The sequence below is a fragment of the Convolutriloba macropyga genome, chromosome 4, assembly GCF_964194025.1.
Source record: "Convolutriloba macropyga chromosome 4, txConMacr16.3, whole genome shotgun sequence".
Lineage (NCBI taxonomy): Eukaryota > Metazoa > Xenacoelomorpha > Acoela > Convolutidae > Convolutriloba > Convolutriloba macropyga.
Window position 1 is genome coordinate 67,442,563 of NC_134471.1, and position 23,658 is coordinate 67,466,220.

The 23,658-nt window shown below is 33.1% G+C and overlaps 2 protein-coding genes across 3 annotated transcripts in view; both read left to right on the forward strand.

Moving 5' to 3' along the window:
• Nucleotides 1–23,658, forward strand: part of LOC142337845 (centrin-3-like) — a 447,449-nt gene that overhangs the window by 151,782 nt on the left and 272,009 nt on the right. The gene's annotated exons all lie outside the window — the stretch shown is intronic.
• The window catches only part of LOC142338620 (neural cell adhesion molecule 2-like), a 63,900-nt gene that overhangs the window by 34,234 nt on the left and 6,008 nt on the right, over nucleotides 1–23,658 (forward strand). Inside the window, exons 6-9 of one of the 2 annotated variants that reach the window (XM_075388456.1) lie at nucleotides 1,407–1,530; nucleotides 3,067–3,180; nucleotides 3,591–3,623; nucleotides 4,209–4,568. In XM_075388456.1, coding sequence (XP_075244571.1) covers nucleotides 1,407–1,530; nucleotides 3,067–3,180; nucleotides 3,591–3,623; nucleotides 4,209–4,568 — 631 coding nt within the window. The remainder of the gene's footprint in view (nucleotides 1–1,406; nucleotides 1,531–3,066; nucleotides 3,181–3,590; nucleotides 3,624–4,208; nucleotides 4,569–23,658) is intronic. The other variant, XM_075388457.1, reaches the window with a different exon arrangement.

Sequence of the window (23,658 nt, forward strand, 5' to 3'; positions counted from 1 at the left end):
GTCCAGACTTGCATGCGAACCTGGCCTACTCACATCAAGAGAATTTTCCATTTTTTGGCTCAGGCCTCGTGCGACTGAAAACGCTTCTAAACAGCATCTAATCAGACTTTTATGCGTCCAAGTTTGCATTAAAACATATCCAGACCACGTCGAAATTTTGTCCGTCTGATTTTCCCCCAAACTATGCAACTTGATCGCGGGATTCGTAATTAAGCTGGGCTGATCAGAAATTTCGGGATCGGATTACCTGTGGGCGGAGTATTTTACAGTCTTTCGGAGTATTTTACTTGTAATTTTTCAACTTAAAGATGTTCAAGTAAAAATCTTAAAACCAGAAATTTTGCAATTTTGCAATAAAGCAGGGCAAATACTTTGTTTGATATCTTCACGTTGGCAGATATCGTTCCGAGATTTTACGTTACTATAGAAAAGAAATATTATAGTCAGATTACGCTTCAATGATTGAAATCTATCTTTTTAAACGCCCAAGATTGATCCTTTTTCTATACAACTCGACTCTAGATAGGTATTGATGTTTCTAGATGTTTCATATGATTATATACTACTATTACTATCTATTATCGGAAATTATGTAATTGCTAGGGCGTGTGATGTATCAGAGTAACAAGTGGCTACCTAAGCGTAGCTTTCGTTCAACGGTAGCATTCTTAAACCAAGTTCTGGAGATAATAGGTTCGAGTCCTTGTAGCTCCAATACTTTAGCAGTAAATAGAGTTGGCTAATGCAAAGTTGTATTGTCACAATTGGTAGCGCTTATATGATTGGCACTGTCCTTGTCTCGAGTGCCTCCCTAATTGAGTTGGAGATTAAGTTCTGTGAAACCAACTCATATCGTAATTCTCCAGCTCGTGGTTTAACAGATTTGCTACCTTAGCCGAGCTTTAGTGCAACGGTATAACTCTTCGTTGAGATTTCGGAAATGCTAGTTTCAAGTCATGCAAGCTCGACTTCTTTAGCAGTAAACGGAGTTAGCTAATACAAAAAGTGTGTTGTTACAGTTGTACCCTCACTGGGGATACTTTAAATAGAAGAAATTCAAGGAATGTTGTATTTTATCTTTTCTGGTTGCTTGTGAGAACCAAACTATGCAAGAATTTACGAACTTACTGTGTACGTTGATGGGCGTTTTTTTTCAATATCTCAAACTGAACAAGTTTCTTGATGCGTGAGTCAAAACCTGAAGTTTCTCGTAAATTTCAGACAACGTCAATATAACAAATATTTGTTTTCGCAATTCTGTCGGACTAAAAACTCACCCTTATGCATCAGTTCAACAAAAATTGTTAATAAATTAGGGGGTGAACATTATGTACTCTAGTTCTACTCGGAGCTGAACACTTTTTTTCAAAATGAATTAAAAAAATGGTATTGTTGTTTGTTTTTAGATTTCACGAAGGAGTGTGTTGAAGTTAAGGAATATTTCAAAAGAAGATAGAGGTGCCTACAAGTGCAAAGCCGACAACTTCATTGGGATTGGAGATGAGAGAGATATGACAGTTGATGTTCTATGTAAGAACTATACCCAGTAGTCGCAATTCAAAATGCAGTTTTCTTTAGAGGTGGTGCTGGAGTGTGAAAATGCTGAGTTCTTCTTCTTCAATGTTAACATAAAATCATCACAATCTCACATCTGATCTCAGAAGGGTCTAAATATTTTAAATAGCTAAAATATTTGTTCAATTTAAAACTTCTCATCACATTGAACACCAACATTTGACACATGCATTCATTTTTATAGAGAAATGGAAGTTTAGAAAATTTCATAATGTATATAACGGAATTTTGAAAGCTAAGCTTTCAAAATATTAACTATCGCAAATATTAAAATCTAATCTGCATAACGCAAAAAAGTTTCAGACGCAAAAAAGTGGCTATATAGTCACCAAAAAAGAGCAATTCTGCTCATAAAAAGATCAGTCTGAAATGTGGGGAATAATAAGAAAAAGGACAGCTGAGAACAGGCCGCTGTGGCCTAATGCTGTTCCGCTGCGATTACGCAGGAACCACAATTCTTTTTATTACAATTCAAAGAATTTTTACAATTCAAAGAATTTGAATTGTATTGGGGCGCTGTCTCTTTTTTTTAAGATCTGTTCACACATTTTCATGATTTTTGAAGTCAAATTGGAGTAGTGATTTTGGTCACGTCGAAACAGGAAATGGAGCGAAAAAGCGAGTGGTTTTGCGGCGTGAATTTTTTTCGCTCTAATTTTAAAGTAGAGTGAGAAAACGGTGTTTGAACAAAAATTCGGTTTCTCGGTAGTGGTTTTTTGTTCACATGCGGCAATTTCACTCTGATTTTTACTGTTTTTTTTATTATTTGGATCGGATTTTTTCTAAATGGTTTTCCCAATCTATTCACAGCTCATTCTTGGCCTATTTTTTGTTTGAATTAAATTTTAATTTCTCGCTAGTGGTTTTTTTGTTCACATGCGGCATTTTGACATTGATTTTCTGTTTTTTTTTTCTTATTTTTTTGATCTGATTTTTTTTAAAATGGTTTTCTCTATTCCGTCATAGTCCATTATAGGTCTATTTTTCTGTTTAGTCAATGAAAATTCTTTGAATTGTACGTCAGGACTTGTCCTGCTATGTTTTTTTTTAAGAGCTGTTCACACATTTTCATGATTTTTTGAAGTCAAATTGGAGTGGTGATTTTGGTCACACCGAAACAGGAAGTGGAGCGAAAAAGCGAGTGGTTTTGCGGCGTGAAATTTTTTCGCTCTAAAATTAAAGTAGATTGAGAAAACGGTGTTTGAACAAAAATTGCCTTTCTCGCTAGTGGTTTTTTTGTTCACATGCGGCAATTTCACTTTGATTTTTACTGGTTTTTTCGATTTTTTAGATCGGATTTTTTTCTAAATGGTTTTCCCAATCCATTCATAGTCCGTTCTATGTCTAGTTTTCTGTTTAGTCAATGAAAATTCTTTGAATTGTACGTCAGGACTTGTCCTGCTATGTTTATTATAACTGACACGGAACTCAATCTATCCTCTTCAAAATTGAGGAAAAGTTAAACTCATTTTGATGCTTGTACCATTTCAGACCCTCCCGAGTTCCTGGAGACAGTTTCAGTTGAGAGGTCTTTTGATGGGAGCTCATCCGCCTTCACTTGCCTGGTCAGAGGTCGACCCTTGCCACAACTCACTTGGTCCAAAGGTCAGTCTCCGAAACCAATGAGTTGCAAAGATAAATGTTTAAATTTAATTTACTTTTTAGCTATGAAATTATTTTGTGTAATTTAAGAGGCGAAAATTTCATTTGCTAAAGAACAAATATAACAACAATTTCTTACGTTTACGAAATGAAAATACCGATGATACCAAAGAAATAACCTAACAGCTTTCGTCAAAACCGAACATACCGGCAATTTTCTGAAGTTGAAAACAACAATTTCTGAACAAGTCTTTAGCTAGTCTTGCAAACTAAGTCAATTTTATTATGTTTGGATAAATCGTCGCTGATTTTAAATTTTTGGTGTTAACAAGAATCAACTTACAATTTTAGAAATACTCCAGAATAGTGTATGCTTTTAAGCTGAATTGTGAAGAGTTGTTTTGTTCATGCAGCTTACGTGTTCCGGGAACTCAACTTCGACATTGGTAAGGAAAACCTAATGCATGATGTTACAGTGTTTTATTTTAGTTGCAACCTTCCTATATTATGACCAAGAGATGTTCATGTGGCTTATCTTTTAGATCTTTGGTTTTTTGTCTGAGACAAGAGACACTAGCCTGATTTTATATTGGCAACCGAAAAAAGTACCCTGCAAATTCGAGCTTGCTTTTCGATTGTTATATCTCAGTATATACTGTATTGTCATTCAATTTGTTGAAATAGTATCTTTGTTTTCTGACTTGCCTAAATTTTTGCGTATGATCCAGTGCAAAGAACTCCTGATAGTCGCTACTGTTGTAAATACTCGCCAGTACTCGATTTGAACAAGCACCTCGTACATGCAGGCCTATACTGCTAAAAACAAAGCAAGTGACGCTTGTATCTCAAAATTGGGCATCCCTTATAAACCCTTTTCTTGTGTTCTGTATTTCTCTGGCACGTTTAGTTTTACACGCTGAGCCTCTTGTCAATTTTTGCCAAGCTATGCTTGTGCGCAGTTTCCATTTCTCTTCACTCTCGGCCTTATAACTATTAATAAATCTTCAAATCCACTTTTTTCTCTGTTTCAGAGGAGCTAGTTACAGACGATTACGATTCGTCAATGCTTACAAACTCACCATCTTCCAAAAAACAACCCTATCCGTCATCATTATCATCACATTCTTCCTCTATAACATCATCAAAAACATCATCATCGTCTCCATATTTGACCAACTTCTCAACCCAGTCACCTGACCAACAGGAGCCCAAATCAGGATCCAAAACCCAAAGACAGCCCAACACACTGGTAGTCAGGACTGAAAGGCGAGATTCAGAGACGATTGTTTCTGTGCTCAACATACACTCTGTGACTAATAAGTCGTTTGGACTGTACAGGTGCAGGGCCAGAAGTGCGGTTGGATATTCGGAACAAGATTTTACCCTTACAGGTATGGTGGTCTCAAATTTCACCTATTTTCTTTTTCAACTATTACAGAAATTTGTTCTCTTGTTACAAAACTACTGTCAGGCACATATATGTTGAAAAAGCGTCATATGACAAAATTTTATAAAAGTTGGTCTGAAAGGAAATTTCTATTCAGAGAATTTTGTCCCTCACAAGCTTTTACCAGAAAGAAATATCGTTTATACAAAATTAGGCTAAATTGAAGCAGCAAAGAAAAGCGTCAAATTTGGAGTCCCACAAGGATCATTGCTTGATCCTCTACTTTTCATTATCTAACTCAATGACGTTCCAAACCAAAAACAAAAGAAAACAAGACTCTACACTATGCAGACGTTACAGTTGTTTTTAATAAAGGTAGTACTGAGAATGTAGGAATCAACCAGGATACCACACTAGACGCAGTTGCGAACTGCCTTCATAAACATAAATTAACTATTGTCACATCAAAAACAAAAAAAATTATGTTTGGAAAAATTCGCAATCTAAACAAGCAAAATCCGACAATTGATGGATCAGAAATTGAGCAAACTAGCTCTTTTAAGTCTCTTGGATTAATGTGAGACAAATAGTTTAATTTCAAAGATCACATTAACTAAGTTGAAGAGAAGCTTTAAAGGTTTTGTTCTCTTCTTTACTGAATTCGCCTTACTTTTTGACCATTTATTTCAGACCAATAATTTGAAACGGAATTTTAGTCTATGCATATACGAATGAAAAATTTTTAAAACCAATCAATATTTTAATCAAAATAAGTTCAAAACTATTATGCTGGAAATAGGAAGATGAGTCAATCGAACGAGCACAAGTCCACAATTTGATAAGCAACGCCTCAGATTTACATGCTTTTGAAAAACTAGTGAAAAATTTTTAAAACTAGTGAAAATTCAACCACTAAGCAAGTTTTTTCAATCAATATAGCGGCCTCTGACTTGAATGAAATCATGAAATAGATACTGATTGAACTAACTGTAACGTTCTTGTGATGCTAAAAAATCTCGATAAATTACAACAATTCCTTTATTGGAGATGTTAGAACTATAAAACAAGCGAACATAAAAAGATTTTGCCGTACTTTTTTGGATTTTTTTATACTTGGTAACCAGGAGTTGCTAGACAGACTCTTTCATATCTATTAGACTAATAACTTATCGGTTGTTGCTACAAATACCATTTTTTCAATAAATAACTTTTTTATAAAGGATAATTTTTCATATTTGACTGTTTTTTTTTCAAATCAAATAAAATTGCTCATTTTTTTTGAGGTAGCTGAAAATAAATCAGATAGGTTTAATGGCAACCTTTTGGTATCGCATATTGCAATTGGTTGTATCTGTGCAGTGTATGCAATTTTTGCTACTATTTTAGGGTAATGGCACTACGAACAATTTTTTATTATGTTATTAAGTTCCTAAAAACCATTTTGGGCAATTAAAATCTCTGCAGGTAGAAAATCTGATTTCATAAGGAGGTTCCATGAGGTATCATTATTTTTTGCGTGAAATCTACTCCTCAGTTTTTTGTCGGCCGAGTCATAAAATTGCAATGCAACTAAAACGTGGAACAAATGGCACTGGTAGTCAGATGAGATAAAACCAGTGAGAGACAAAATCAGTATCAACATAGATCCAAAAGCCGCCAAAAATTGACATAGTTGCGACAACTATCCTTACAAAACCATTATTTTGTTTAACGTTTCTGTTCAAATTGGAATCGGTTTTTTTATGCGTATCTGTAAAAAAAGTTTTGCATTTCGCTGCGTGCAACTATAGATCACTTATTCTAATTTCTGCTTCAAGATATTTCTGCATTTATTGTGTTCTCAATTTGCTTAAATTAATTCTTACTTTTTTTTATACTTCTGTTAATGTTTCTCCCAACTATAATTGTCAAATTGATAATTTTTAAAAACTTCCTGGCCTTTCTTGCTTCGAGTCATTTATATATAAAGAAAATACAAGACGTTCTAGAGCTGATCATTACGAAACGGCGTAGTGTACATTTGCCTAATAAGAATAATCTCATTCAAACTAACTTGCTGTTTTTTCGCATTGAAAAAAAATTAACCGATCATTGCTGGAGAAGTTTTGATCAATTAAAGAAAAATCGGATCCATTCTTCTTTATTTCACACAGCGCTATTACATGTTTGCACAGTTCTATTAGCGGAATTTTCTATTGTCAAACATAGTTATCGGTTAATGGGTAGCTGAGTGCAGTGGGATGTCACTTTTGTGCATCTATTTCTGGATCTATTCTGTTTTGCCCCCCCCCCCCCCAGCTTAGTGAGCATAAATTTTTCATGACCCTCAGGCGCTCCTGCTATTTTCTTGCAAATTAACGTGTTATATAAAAACATATAATTTGTAACTGGGGGTCATAAAATGACACTGGGTCCAAAATATAATAGATCCGAAAAATCTTGATTTGATATACGCGTGGTTTTTTAAGTGTTCCAATTCCAAATGATCCGTGTCCCCCGAAAACCTTTTTTTAATTGAAGAGATTTTATTCAATATTTCAGAGAACAATCAGTCAAATTTGAGCAATGACTCCAGAAAAAATGAAGTGCAAGCTTTTAAAAAATATTGCAAGTCAACAGCTCTCGAAAAATTTTAATGAGTCTCTCTGATTATATCGAACAATTCATTGGATCATAATGGAGGTACTTATATTTTAGAAAGCTATAGCTTTAATTTCTCCTCTGCCATTCTAATGATGCTTTTTGTCCTTAACAAGTGGTTTACAATTAAGCAAGACAGATCAATCATTATTTTACAGTTAACTACGGATATTTTGTTATCTAGTTAATTTTGGTACCCGCTACAGCCTCCCCCCCCCCTTCACCCCGCCTCCGCCACTCTCTAATAACGTTCAACCAATTGTTGAAACTTGAAGCTTGCTAACGGATATTAAAATTCAACTTATGAAACTACAAAGGGATTAAGTTAAACTCAGACACTACATGTAAAAGGCGTTAAACAGATCGGCTGTGAAATATTAAATTTAGAAACTTGATCACAATGAATTGGAATACTGTAAGCTTTTAAAACCAACCCTTTTCCACTTTGCCCAGAAGTCACCCCTTTCGTATCTGCAACTTAAGACCTGCCAACTGGTAATGTTAGTAATTTACTAATTGATTTGCTTTCAAGCAAAGTTGTTCAAATGTAGTGAGAGCAATTTTTAAAGGTGTGTCGGAAGTGTATGTGTTCACATTTTACTTTTTCAAGCCGACCTCACGTCACTTTAAGTCTGCCATGCTATTAATAGACATTTATAAGTTTGACTAAAATGCAAGCAAAAATAGTAGAAAAATCAGGGATCAAAATACTTAGAATGCTTTCTCATTCAAACAACACATTTTTGGTTACATGAAAATGACAATACTGATTCGCACGACCTCATATTTTGGCAGAAGTAAAAAAAAAACATTCTGCTTCTGTAGTAAAAAAAACATCCCTTCAATATTATTTGAACTAATAACATTAAATGGGCCCCTAATCAAAATCTATTAAGATGGATATAATATTTAATGAACAGCTAATCCGTAGAATTCTATATAGGCATCACAAGCACCAGAGAAAATTTAGAAATGACTTTGTTAGATAAAACTTAAAAAACTCTAAATTCAAACAACTTGAAAAACAATTTCTTGTTCCTTTTTGCACATTTAACTACTTTTTCTATTCTTATGTTTTTGAGTGACGCTTAAAAAACCAATATAAATTTAAATGTCGAATAGAACACCGTAATAACTAATAGCACGATTTTTGAGTGTAGCGTGATCTAACAGATATTTTAAAAAAAATATGATTTTTCCTATTTTTTCCTTAAAATTTCTTGATTTGAAGAACGTGATTTTCAACACAAACAAAACATACAAATAACCGCCTCACAGTTAAAGTTAGGTGAAAATAGCAGTCAATTGAAACCCAGTTCCAATGATCTTTTAAGAACGCAAAGGAAAAAATTAGGAACTAATTGGAAAATTATTTCTTTCTTTTTTCATATCTGTCTTAGCGCCCTTTGTTTTTGTGTTTTTGGTTGCCCCATTTCGTTTACATCGAAACCTGTTGGGCCACTATAACTTTTTTTATAGAAAGCCTAAATCAATATATATGAGATGGAGCACGTGATTTTTTTTCTTTTTATTTATGTTCTGAATAAATAGTTTTTTTATAAAGGTATAAAATATATTCATTTTTTGGTTCTGAATTAAATTGGTCAAATGTTCTAGAAATTAATGGGAAATAAACGCTCACGCACTTAGCTTAGGTGCTGCTTGATAGCTCCTCGAAAAAAAAGAAATTCAAAAAGAAGGATTTAATTAATGTTCTACAACTGAAGGGCTTTCTAAAGATACCACTCAATGCCCTCTACCATGAAAATTGACCTCGGCCAAATATGACTGAACAAATAAAACGCGTTGAGAATACAGTTCAATCCCTTAAGTAGGTTCTCTGAACAAATGAACAAAAATTGACACAAAGTGATATGGCAATATCACCTTTTCAGCCGACTGTTATTATGGAACCTCAATCTGATTAAAAAATTAATTTTGCGCATGATAAAAATACGTCCATGATTGATCAGTTTTAATCAAAAGTGGATGCTTGTCTTTTGGTTGTATTTGATGAAAAATGATTTCGTTCAAAAACTGAGGTTACAGCATTATGCTGAAAAGCAATTTTTTGAAAAAAAAATTATATCGGAGGGTTCAAGCAAATGTCAAGCAAGCACCCAATCGAAGTGACTCCGCATTAAAAACTTGGTTGTTGATGGATTAATACTAGACATATTTTGTTGAAAAAGAACCTGTTTAATTTTTGAAAAGCTTCTTTGTTTGAGCGATGATCCTACAACATTATCATATCTATTCAAATCTATTAAATTCGTTGCACATCAAACGATCGGAATTCTTTTTATTTTGAGAAGTCTGATCAATATGAAATGTCTTTAAAATTTAATTCCTCCATGGAAGAGAAAGATAAGAACGAAATGCATTAGACGGTCGGCAATTGGGGTGTACCGATAGTTGAACAAGAAGTAGAAATTTATGACAGGAATAATTCTATCCTTTTTGCCTCTGGCCAATTTCCGCTCAAAAATCAATTCTTCACATGCCAATGGAAAATGATGAAAGCAGAGGACTTAGACAGAAATCTCCTTTTGTCGAAATCCGATTCTCTTATCTGAATCTTAGACCTCTGAAGCAATTTAAGAAAGATCACATATAGATCAGATATTTTTTCAAATTTGATCTTAAAAAATTTGGCGATGATGGTTTGAGCCATTGATAACGAAATAAAAAAGAATTCACACGTATTGAAAGTTTTTCACAAAATCAAAAATCCCTCAAACTTGACATTGACGTAATAATTTGTTAGAAAAGATAAACAAGCAAACAAAACATGTATTTTATTCTTTTCCCCATTTAAATTATTGCCCTGCATAATTAATAATTTTGCACCTTTTGAGTCGCACCAATGAAGGGTAAGCAAGTATTTTTGTATAGCTCCCATTATGTTGTACAGACCATTACCAGGGCAAGCACAAGCATTGATCCGTTCACGCTTGATACTGGGGTAGGGATGATAGAGTTTCAAACATCGAAAATGTTTCTGTTTCGTCTAATTGAGCCGGCTGCTTATGAGTGCACTTTGATGACATTTGCTCAAGTGGGCCGATCAATATTTCCGCTGGAAGGCCAGGTGTCACTCTGTTTATGACTAGTGAGTCCTGTTTATGACTACTAACCGAGAGAGAAAGAGAAAGAGAGCGGAAACATTCGCAGACCCCCTCTAACTCAAGGCGACATAACCCCCCCCCCTCACTCCACATCCCCTCTCAACCCCAAGCTACGTTAATGTCCGCGAGGCCCATACGTACTCCATACTTGACTATAAGCTGATGGCATGAAGGTGCATTTTAATGCTCTATCTATGGAAAAGATGGCAGGAGAAAATGTATCTCTAATTGAGTTGTGTCTAGTGTAAATTGAATTCAATTTGAACTTATCCTGTACATTTCTATAGCACGAAGAAGTTTTGGAAACAGCAGAATCCGCTATTAAAATATATAAATCCAAGTTTCATCAGGAGTGGACGCTTGCAAATACTAACGTATCTTAATTAAGCGCCCTGATTTTATTTGAAGACAAGTTTTTTAGCGTGTCGTTTTGTATGATCAAGCTATATTGACGTGCATTGACTAGTTTTTTAACTTTTATACAGGACTGGTTTATTTTTCAAGCTCAAGTAGTTTTTTTGTTTTAGTAGAAAAATTATCAAAATTTTACCGCGTTAACTCAGAGATGTCCGAGTGGTTTTCGAACGATTATTGTAGGGAAAATTTTGATTTGCGGTCAAAATCTCATTCATCATATTGTTTGAATGTAACCCAAAGTATGATTTAGGGCAGAATAAAAGCAGGTGTTTTATGTAAAGCTCACTAATTTTTAAAATCTTGAGCTTGAATAAGGTTTCAAACATGGAGTCACTTGGTTTCTTTCTAAAGACAATTCTCAAATTTTTCTTCGGTATCCGTTCAATTTTATTGAAGCTGATTTAACGTTGATCCACTATAAATAAGAAGCCCATACTGAAAAATTGGTACCACCGTCGTTTTGTAGAACTTCGGAATGGTGTTGCGACTGCATGTCTTCCTTAGCCTTGCAATTATTCCGATCCACTTTTTCAGTTTCAAACAAATGAATTCCACATGTGCTTCGAAAGTTAATTTAGCGTCTAGAATTACTCCTAGATATTTGGAGGTATTGCACTTCTGAACTGCATAATTTTGATGGTTTGTGTTTGCCCTAGTTTCAAAAAAATTCATTACAAATGTTTTTGACTTGTTTAAATCCAATAAATTTTGATGTAGCCAATGTGAAAGTTAATGACTTTCAAAATTTAATTCTTCGAAAGTTGTTTTTTTTCTAAAAAGAGGCTGGTGCATCGGCAAAAAATACGGAGTAGATAATTTACAAGCGTCTTCAAAGTCATTAAACTTTAGTATAAACAATACAGGACCCAGAACAGAACTTTGAGGAACTCCATTTTTTTCTATCAGTTCTTTCGACATACTATTTTTCCATATAACACACTGCGTTCCTAATTTTAGATATGAAGAAAATCAAATTAATTTTTTCAACAGCATCGGGCGATTTACAGTGTCGAATGCCGTTTTCAAACCTAGGAAGTCCATTGTGCTATTTTTCTCTTTTTATTTTTCAAACTTTTTTTTCTACTACATTTACGAGTGCATCAACTGTTGATCTCTGACTGCGGAAACAAAACTGATTTTTACTAAGAATTTTGAATTTCTCATTGTAGTCGACAATTTTGTTTTTCAAAATTTTTTAAAGACATTTCCAAAAGACGGCAAAATCGAAATTGGTCGATAGTTACTGACATCAATTTCTGATCCCATTTTGAAATTCGGTTCGATAAAAGCTCGTTTTAGGCTATTCGGGAAAACTCAGCTCAAAAAGGATTCGTTTTTATAATCAACTAAAAATAGCGCTAAATTTTGCCAAATCTCTTGTTAAAGGTGCTAGTGATCAGATCCACAACATGCAAAAAGAAATTTTGTAGGCTTGCTATTTGTGAGAGCACTTCTAACAGATTTGTTTCATATAGCATCATAGATTGTTCTTCAGTATAATTAGATGAAGGAAGGCTTAATTGAGGTAAATTGTTAACTACTTCATCTGCAATATTTACAAAGTTTTATTGAAATAGCCAGCTATGGTACTGGGATCATCAGTTCCAATATTACTGAAAACAATGTTATAGCTCACTTCACTTCTGCGGTTCCTGTCTATCATTTTGTTTATGATTTTTTTAAATTTTCCTTCAATCCCTACCACAATTGTTAATTTGGCTTTTTTCGAAAAATTTTATTGCGTCGTTCATGATTTGAGTGCTCTTGCTTTTCAGTTGAAGATATCAATTTTATCTATGTTAATTTTTGTTCTCAGCAATTTTGTTCTTGCATTGTTTCTCTTCGCAAAAAGATTTTATAATCGATTTGTCACCCATTGTTTCCTAAATTTGTTTTGTTTGATATCAACCAAAGGCTAGCATATGCTGACAACAAAATGTAAACAATAACAAAATGCGTTGAAAGTTTGATCCGTATTGTTGTTCTGAAACTGGAAGAAAATAAGGTTTTCTTCCAGTTCCTTTTTGTGTTTTTCAAACAGTGTTTGTTTTTGAAAACAGACATGTTACGACATTTAGATGCTTTAATCTTGGGCTTTATCATATTTTTTGTTAGACCAAAAACAACCATATAATGATCTATAATGCCACAACTGATAGAATTTACTATGCATTGATTTTTATTGATATTTGTCAGAAATAAATCGAGGGTTGATTTTGTTGTTGACATTTCTCTGGTTTTACCCGAATCCAGTAGGTTTATACCATTACTAGAGAAAAGATCTTCAAATCGCTGTTTTATAGGAGTCAGAGATAGTTGAAGTCTCCAAAGACGATAAGGTTTTGGTTTGCACCCATTGTAGTCTCAAGATAGCTGTCAACTTTAGTTAACAACAGATTTTTATTGAACCCTGGGGGAACATAGTATGTTTTCAAAGTATAATTTTTGTCTCATTTGTTCTAATTTTTAAACCTAAGCTCTCATGATACTTCGTTGCAAAGTTTCCTAAGAGAGGAATATCCTTTCTAAAAAACATGGTTACTCCTCTACCAATTCCCACCATGCTTTTACCAAATTTTTTCTGATGACCTGATAAATTGAAGTGTTCTTCATGAGAACCCTCCTGTATCCAAGTTGCAACAAGGCAAATCACAGTTTGTAGGGACTCAAATGTTTGCAAAAACACATCAAGTTCCTCAAGGTGCTTGATTAGAGACCGGATATTAACAAACAAAACTGAGAGTTTTAGTTTTTTGATGCATCAGCTTTGTTTTGCTGAAATGAAACACCGTACATATTTTGTTTTTTTTTGTTCATAGGTATATGATTTCCACTGTATGTTACTTCCATATCAGACGAAAAAGCATAGGTTCTTTTGTTACTCAAGAATGGAGTACCACTATTTTTTATAGTTTGCAATGTCTTTTGTTGTCTCCTTTGATAATCCGAGAGCTCGCTGATGTCATCCACTGGTTGTTAACTTTCTCCAACAAAAGCCCATAAGTAGGATTTCTTGATTTATTACTGAATGTCCAGTTCTCGAGTTTTTTTTAAAGATAACATCCTTTTTCGCTAGTTTTTCTGGAACAAAAATAGGATTCCCGATTGAATTTCTCAGACCTCTTAACCATGAAGCACGTTTCAGAATTATGTCCCTTCGTTGCCAATACAAAGACTGAACAATAACAGGCGCAATGTTTCCATTTTTTAGTGGGTTGGAAATCGAGATTTCTTCGGGACTCAAACTAACCTGTAAGTTGTTGCTTGCTATTTATAAAAATTGGTGCAAGTATATTACCATCAGCTGGGATGTCAATGTTAGTAAAAATAAGAAACGGTCTGTTTTGATAACTTTCTACTGTTGTTAATTGTTTTTCTAACTGGTGGGTGTTATTTTCTGAAGTACTTTGTTTATTCTCAAGTTTTTTGAGGCTATCCGTAAAATTTTGTATGACTAGCTTTTGCTTTGCTGCAGTATTTTTAAGTTTTTCACGAAATTGTTTCAGTTCGAGAATATCTTCTGTAGTAAGGTTCTCTTGGTTGGCCAATTTGATTAAAAAAAAGCAACGTGAATTTCAGAGCTTTTGAATAGCATAAAAAGAGCAACAAAGAGCAACTGTTTTGTTTTGCTTTGTTTCGCTGTGAGTTGCGGATGTCTGATTTACAAGGAAAAAGGGATTTACAAGGCAAAAAGTTCTTGGTTTGCAAAAAGTCTAATTTTTGTCGATTTTTAATTAAAAAATTATAGCAACACGAACTCAATTGGACAGAAAAAGAAATTTTGCTTTAAAATGGAGAGACTAATTGATTGCGTCGAGGGAGCTAACTCTACAAAAGATTTTTAAAAAATAAAATTTGCTCTAACATAGATCAACAATTAGATAACGTAAAACCCAGATTATTTTTCTGAATATTATGTTAATATTGATTTATAAATTACCTTGCTCAGTCATGAATAAAAGCATATCTGTCTTTAGTCTGCAGGTTCTATTATCGTCCAGATATTTCTGTTTGAAATTCTGGTCAGGTCTACGCTGATCATTTAAAAAAAATAGTTACCGTTGTTCGGGTTTATTATGAGTATTATAATGAAACTTTTCTGAAAAATGGTAGAACACGAGAATATAATGCAATCATTTAAATTAAAGTTTTTAGTTTTACATCAGAGGCAGGCGGTTCCAATTTTAGCTCAAAATTTCTTGACAAAAGTTATTCATACTCAACATTTCGGTTAATTGCAACGTGTCTTCCAAATGCAATTGATTGACGTAGTCTAAACATACACATACTTTTGTTCATGCTCAGACGGAGATCCATAAAAGCAAATCATGAATGAAATGCCAAGTCAACAACTACAACAAAACAATTTTTGATCAAAAATTCACATGCAAATGTTGTGATCAAATAGCTTTTCACAGCGATACAGTGATGACGAAATCACTTGAAATATTTATTAGATATATATCGAGCATTTTACATTTTGTCTGGCGCCATGTTTTTAAACCGATATTTCATGTGTATTATTCAGTACATGCGCGCTGTATTTCATTTTTGACCTTGCAAAAACTTAGCTGAATGTCAAAAACAGAATAATTAGTCTACCAGTTTACAATTAGCAAATGAAAAGCCCTGTCAGGAATCTATTTCTGGACCAGACCAATCAAAGTAGAGGCGTGGCTAACAACAATTGCATTTTGAAATACGATATCACATAAATGAGACAGCTGGATCGGAAGCAGAAATCTGATATTCTGCTAAAAACAGCGGGCATTTTTGAAAAAAATACGATGTACAAGAACTTTGAAAACGATTTATTAGATAGAAAATATTGTAGTTATAGAAAACAGACATTTCTTTAGGTAATTACATAATTTGATAAAATACACCAATTTTATATACAATATTAATTACAATATTGCATTAAGAAAACAGACAATTCTTCACGTAATTAAACAAGGCGGCTCAGCAATGTGCGATGGCACATAAGGTTCCGACCCCGCCCATCCACAATTTTGGCATAATTGTCTTCCAAATGAGGAACAGATAGAAAACCCAACAACTATTTTTTGGGAATCCCAAAGACCCAAAAAAGCCCAAGTATTTTTCAAAAAAAATTGTGTATGAACGATAAGATAGCCTCCAAAGCAAATAACGCAATGGAGTAAAAATTGAAGCCTTGAATTGCTGTGATATGCCAAAATTAAGAAAGCGAGTCAAGACGAACAGCAAAATCAAACAACAACAACAACAAACATTAATTACATCAAAAAAATTTTGTCCATTTTAAAAAACAAAATTTAATAACAAAGTCAACATACCGTCAGATGAACCTAAAACTAAACAAAATAACTTATAAATCACCAGAAATGATATGAATCAGTCCATAAAAAGGTTTGGTAACAGTTAGACAAAAGGAACAAAAATAGTAAAGTTAAAAATTCGCTTATTTTATTAAAACAATTAATTTCAAAGTAATTAAAACCATTAGAAATCAAGTGAAATATCCCAAAGGTTTACGATAACCAATACTTCTATAGAAGGGCATTAGGACCTGTCCTCATTCATTTTTTCAAGCGCCTAAAAAGAACAACAAAAAGACAACAAACAAAAATTAAAATTGAAACTTGCCAGAAAACGCTGTCAAAACTGTCTAGCCATATTTCGGCCCTCAAAATATATTCGTTTGCGCCTTCTTCAAACACTCAAACACCGATAATGTAGTATGTGGCCATTTATTAGTGAGACTAGGTAACAAGTAGACAAAAAAGAGAAAAGGTCAAATTATGTAATAGTTTTGATTTTTTTCGAAAAAAAATTATATCCAAAGTCATGAAAAAAATTAATTACAAAGTGATCTATTTAAATAGGGTCGTTTATTCATCCAAAAAAAGTCATTGAGGCCTGCAATTATCCAGAATAATTCTTGCGTCTACAAAAAGAGCGGCAAACATGACAAAAATCAAATTAATTTACTTTTTTGTGAAAAACCGGTGTCGAAGTCAGTAAGGTCATAACGCATTCTTTAAAAAAAATGGATTTTGGGACATAAACCCTTTGACAACCTCCCTTGACAAACATAATGTCATCTTTAACCTTTAATTAACGAGGCCAGGTAACAAAAAGACAATAAAAGGAACAAAATTGCGAAGTTGAAATGTTTTTCTAATATCAGAACATCGGCTCACCTACTCTTCCAGGAAAAGCCAATCAAACCGGGTCATTGTATAGGAAACGAAAGTTAAAGACAAAATTAAAAAATTCAATTAAATTCTTCGAGAAAGTACTGTCGAAGCGGTAAAGAACCACAATCTATATCTTTAAGGATTTAATTATTATCAAATGTGTTGTGCGTTATTTTGAACGCGAAAAATGTGATATATGAGCTGACAATAACGTAATAATTTGACTAACTATAAAACATGAAAAATAGGCAAATACCTAAAAATGAAAATAATGTGAAATCCAGTAGTATCAAAGCCATAATGTCATATTTGACCTGTAATTAACGAGATTAGATTCCAAAAAAAAGAATAAAAAAAAACAAACTTGCGAAGTTAAAAAGTTTTTATTTTTAGTTTTGGAAAACGATTGTTTACAAAGTCATCTACTAATATCAGAATATCGGCTCGTCTATGCTTCCATAAAAGCCAGTGAAACCTATCACTATACAGGAAAAATCATACAACTGAAATGACAAAGTAAAAATGACATTTAAAGGCAAAATTAAAAAATTCAACTAATTTCTTGAAGAAAGAAGCGTCGAGGCCGTAAAAACGATAATCCATTTCTTTAAGGATTCTAATATTTTTCATTGTGTTTCATTTTGAACGCTAATAATGTGATATGAGAACTGTCAGTAATGTGATAATGTGACTAGAAAACGTGAAAAACTTGCAAATTTTTAAAAACAAAAAAATCTGAAATCTAGTAGTGTCAAAGCTAGAAAACAATAACTTCAGGCTTAAAAACGCTATCAAGACTAAATGTCGAATCAGTAGAATGAAAAAGATTTCTTTCTTTGCTGACACTAAGCTGCAAGTTGACCAAATTAAGAAAAAATGGGAGGAAAATTTCATTAAGCCATTATTTATTTAAAAATCAATTATTTTTAAAAGCCGAAACTGTCATAAACTTTCAAGTAAAAAACTAAATGCATTAGCTTGGAGCTCCTTAGGAAGCCAATTGGACCTATCACTCGTGAGCTTTCACTTGATATGTTCTGTTCTTTATTATTAAAAAAAGTCTTTTTTCAAAAAAAGACGGACTGATTGCAATACGAAGTGTTTTTGGATTGTAACAGTCGAAGATTGGCCCAAAACTAGCCCGGCTAATGCTTATTGTTCGTTAGGAACTATTGGTTTTTCGAATATAGTAGATATATATAATTTTTTAGTTGAAAACTCAAAAAAAAATCTGCATTTTTGATAATAAACGAGTAAAGCTAGCAAAAAACGGCAAACTTTTAATTACAGAGCACTCTCAGCGAAGTTGAAGTAGGAATAGCCCCCTTCCGAGTCTACAAAGATTGTATTAGTGTTGTATGGAAGTGTAGTGCAGGCAAATTTTATCCAAGTGGACTAAAGTAGCTTATTTCGTGCTAGTTTTGATGAAAAAGGCTGAATTTTGAAATATTTATCGAGAGTTTTTGACCAAAAAAATTAAATCAGAATAATCGACAAAGCTTGTTTGTCCTTAAAAATAAAATCAACGACACTTTTTTCAAAAATTTCGACAAATTTTAGCAAAATTGACTAAAGATTAGGCAAAAATTTCGGAAAATGTGAATAAAACAACGTGAATTCACTCTACTTTTTTCAGAAGTTTAAACCTCGATAACTCCCTGTAGAAAACGAAAATTAAAAAAATCTTTTTAATTCCATATTCTACGCTGGACGAGCTTTCTAATGATACCAGTCTCAACTCTCTAAGATGAATATATCGATCGGCAAAAATTGACTGAACAAAAAAAACCCATTTGAGTATATAGTTCCTCCCCCCTCAAGAGGGGTCGGAACAATAAGTTGATAAAATACACCAATATTACAAACAATATTAACAACAGTATTATGTTCAGGATTCAATATTGGAATTGCTTAGTATCAATTAACATCACTTCAGATTGTGTTATTTTGACCTGTGTTATTTGCGTAAAATTTGTGGCTTCTTTGGTTTATTGCCACGGATACTTACCATATACGCCGGCTCAAACGCTGCATCAATTGAGCCTTTCAGCACCATTTGAAAATTAAAGTTCAGTCCGTAGGACTCTTTAGATCTGTGTTAGAGACCACGGCAAACAAAATCAGCCCACAGATTGCTAGCGATTTCAAACACATCTGACGCGAAGGAGTTTTCTTTGATACAAGTTTTGCATATATTTTAAAATACACCTACAAGAATGATTGCAATAATGTCAAAAATGATTTTATTAATATTTTTTTGATTAAATAATTAATTGCTCTCACATCAAGTTTGTAGCAAATTAGTCTTGTGGTCCTTTGTATGCAATCTTTTGCTTGATTGATTTTTCATCTGACCCTTTTTATTCTTCGTCCTCAAAACCGGTATAAATAGGTATCGTCCGGAGGGCAATAAAACCTCAAAGAGTTTTACCGCTCATTTACTCTAAGCAAAAGATTTACCAAAGTCATTTTGGAAAAATAAATTTATTGTGTGAAGGGCAATTCTGAGAGTTTAAACCTCTTCCTCCTTTCCTCCTCCATTTTAACCCCCCCCCCCCACATTACGACCCAGAAGTATACCCCGAAATTTCCGCCTTAGTAAAAGTCATGCTAAAACTAGATACATAAAATGAACGAAATTAGGAAACAATCTTTGTGTCTTATTTTTTGCAAAAGGGATTACGCCATTTTTGCAAAATTGAGATAATTTAAATTTGAAAAATAGGTTACAAGTCATGTAGCCATTTTGCGCTCGATTTAGGTCTCTAATTTTTGCGATAAACTTATCTCTAATTCGCAATATAGCCTAATTAAAAGCGCGCTCTTGAGTATGGAAAAGTAATATAAAGCTTTTACAGTGATTTAAAGATAGAATTAATGAGGCGACAACTTATAATTGTTTAAAACTTGGGTTTTTTTTTGTTTTTCTAGTGGAAGCCATTTCGTATGTGATATCCACCTTTTTCTTTTTCAATACCATTGAATCAGATACACCAATAGGACAAAATATTTACAAAAATATGACACCTATACATCTATAAATACGCAAAAAAATTAATAGACACCCATAAAACTGTAATTAGGCGGAAAAAAAGACCTGTAAACCTGTAAAAAGAGGCAAAAAGCGGTCCAGCAATGGAAGGATTTGTCAGAAAAAATTATTAAACATCCAATACAGACGCAGAATTGAGGGATTTTCAGAACAAATTGGTAGACACCTGAAAACCTGTAAATAAACGCAAAAAAATTGAACAAACTCATTTTAACAATCCATTTGCTGAATTCATATGCAATTCATTCATTGAGTCAAATTTAGAGATAAAAAACAGTAAAAATTCACATGTGATTTCTTACCGAAATTTCCCTCTTTCTAATCTTGTCCTGTTATAGACAAATAAGAGGAATTAAAAAGTTTGTTCAGGACAAACATTCATTTTGTAGATAGAAGAATTTACCTGATTGCTAGGTTTTTTGATGAATTAGCCACCTCAACCACAGAGCAAAAAGTATGAAACTGAGGGATTTTTCAGATATTAATTTATTTGTCAAATTTCAATAAAATTATATCAGAACAATGGTGCTCGAATATGAATTAAAGCCTGCAAAACCATAATGAATAGAGAGGCAACGATCATAAGTAACAGCTGATGCTATTTTCGTTTTCCATCACCCTGAAAAGAAACAGGTTTTTTTCAGATATTAGTTTTGTCAAATTTTCTGAAACATCATAAAAAAGGTTTTTTGTGATGCCAATTCCATTTCCCGACTTACAACTCACATCAATTATAAAGAGTTTGACAAATTTGAGCCCTATATTGTATAATATTAACATGTAGACAACTTTTATTCACTTAATTCCCATCTAATTATAAACCACATTGACTTGATCTTATTTGCGGATTATAGATACAATCTGTGAAAAAATTATGTACAGTTAATGCGAAATAGAGTTACCTTGCGTGCGTAAAAGAGATACTTATATGGAGCAGATTCGCTATGCTTAGCGGGCGGAAAAAAGGATACACTGCTTGTATCTCAAACTCACGGTTAAAATTCGAACAATTTTGCGAATATGGGTTGTGCTGCAATTCCCTTCAATTTTGCCTGTTTTCGATAAAGTATTTTTTTTTGCAATATTGTTGCATTTTGAATGTCTTGACATAGAAAAAACGAACTGGAGATACTCATATCGGTCATATTTCCCGTGACAATATGGGTATACCTCTGCGGCGTAATGCACATCAATCCCCCAAATCTGGGTACTGATGAAATCAACTACCCATCAACCGTTTTAGAGGAATTCGCATGACGTTGATTTTTTATTTTTTTAAATAAATTTAACATTCTTTTTAATTTAAAAAACTCTATTGGTTTGCTTTGAATAGCCAGTTTATGGATTGTTTTTATCTATTGATATTTTGTGCAATTGACTCCGGCGGAACTTATGTTTTCCTTGAAAGTTGTTTCAATCAAAATGTGGAACGCGTTTTAGTATCCTCTCGTAGTGCTTCATTTCCATGGTATGACAAAAGTTCACAGACTTTTTTCAGTCAAGAACTCTTATTGATCTTAAGTGTAACTAAATAATATTTCAAGAATGTTTTATACCTAATAACGTTTGGGGTTAGGGTTTTTCGCAGTTGCAACAAGTGAACGGATATCTAAATTTCTACAAATTTACAAATTTACAAAACGAACATCTGTTACTAATAAAAAGAGCATGGCCTATAGTTGTAGTCCTAAGGTTGGCCAAATATGGTTCACCTAAGAGGTTTTCTTGGAATTGCTTACACTTTCTGTGATTGACAACGTTTTCTATCACAGATGTAAAAAGTTGTAGAAAAACTGCTTAGGTAAAAAATATTTGTCCAACATTAGGACAACAACTATAGACTATGCTCTTATTGTACAATAGACTATACTCTTATATATATATATATATATATATATATATATATTATATATATATATATATATATATATATATATATATATATATATATATATATATATATATATTAAAAAATGGGGATGGAATACAACATTTGATAGCTTACCGATACTTTCATTACTTTTGATACTAATTGAGAGCAGCTTAACAAATAAGTAATCTTCTCAGATTAATAAGGAGTGGTTTTTTTAATCATTACTCCTTTTCAATCATTTGTGAGGGAATGTCTTGGTAGGTCAAGTTTACAAATTAAACAAACTAAGAGTTAATCATCTTCCGTCGAATAGATTTCTCAAACCGAATTTTAAGCGATATATTAAGTCGCAAAGGATCAGAACAAAAAAAAGTTTAATCCGAAAGTTTTCTTCTTTTCTTAGGAAGGACGTGCTAACAACTGTTATTTGCGTCGGACACTTTTTAATTGTTTTGAGAAGCTTATATTTGATATGTGAATTAATATCTTTCTTTGAAAAGTCTTTTTCACGTTCGATTTTATTATTTATGTTTGAATTAATGCCTACAGTTTTCTGTATGCTTGCTGCAACATATTTAATAGTTCCTTAATCCTATTTATACATCTGATAAAAGAATTTAATAAAAAAATTGTTTTCCGAACAATCCTGGAATGATTCAAAATCTTCTTCTTGTTTGAAGTTATGTATTTTGCAGGTGCGGCTTTTTAGGTCAAATGTTAAACTTATTAAAATGTGGCGCTGTAGGAGTAAAGCTTTCAAAATGGACAAATGCTTTTTTTTATTCCGTTTGCGGTAACTTCTCGGCAAAAAAAATGATCTTATTTTTCTTTGTTCACTTTTGAATTCACAAATTATAATATCTCGTCCTTATTTCACGCATTTATAACCAAGATGACCTTAATAACTTCTAGTTATAACCTGGTTAACTAACTTACTCTCAGTTAACGCAACACTGATTCCCCGTTCTCCCTGGGAAGAGGAAAAATTAAGATACGGCTGATAATGAAGTTACCATGCGCTAGCCACCTATCTTCAGGTGGTAGACAGTCAGAAAAGCGTGAAATAATGTTTTGTTCACACGTGATGTATATTGAAAAAACACACTGAGAGAGAATTGATAGATAGAAAGGGACTGTACGCATTGTAATGTTAGAGAAGGGACGGCGGAATTTCTCTTTTTAATGAAAATGTCATTAAAAGCCATATAAAAGTACTTGTATGACAAAATTTGATGGAAAAGCTGGCTGGGAAAGAAATGTATGCCTGTCCCCTTTTTTCTAGATGACGCAAAATGTTCTTGAGGAAGGGAGATAGACTGAATTTGAGGGAAAACTTATAAGTAATTTAAAAATCTGTGCCACTCAGTATTGTTAAGGTTATTTTTGTATTATGATAACTTCAAAGAGTGATATATTTAAAAATAGTTAAGTGATTAATATTTCACGAAGTTTGTGTTGCGTACAAAAGCGTTAAAACCGTTTATTATGTCATCAAGATGCATCGGTTGAAGGAATTAAACTTGAATCAACCGCGACCTAAAAACGTTTCACTATAAACTATGGCACCAAAACGCGTAAAACAACCTAGTTTGCGTTTATTTGGCACAATTTGTACTGCCTATAAATCGGTCTTATTTAGAAAAAAAAGACGAGAAGTGAATAAAGTTTAAATAAAGGTTTCATCCTCGCTATTACTGCTTAAACTGAGGCATTTGTTTTTACTTCTTTACTCTCTTAAAATTTTGTCACACTCTCATGCTACTAATAGTCGCATCTTTTTGGATCAAAAACAAAACAACTCG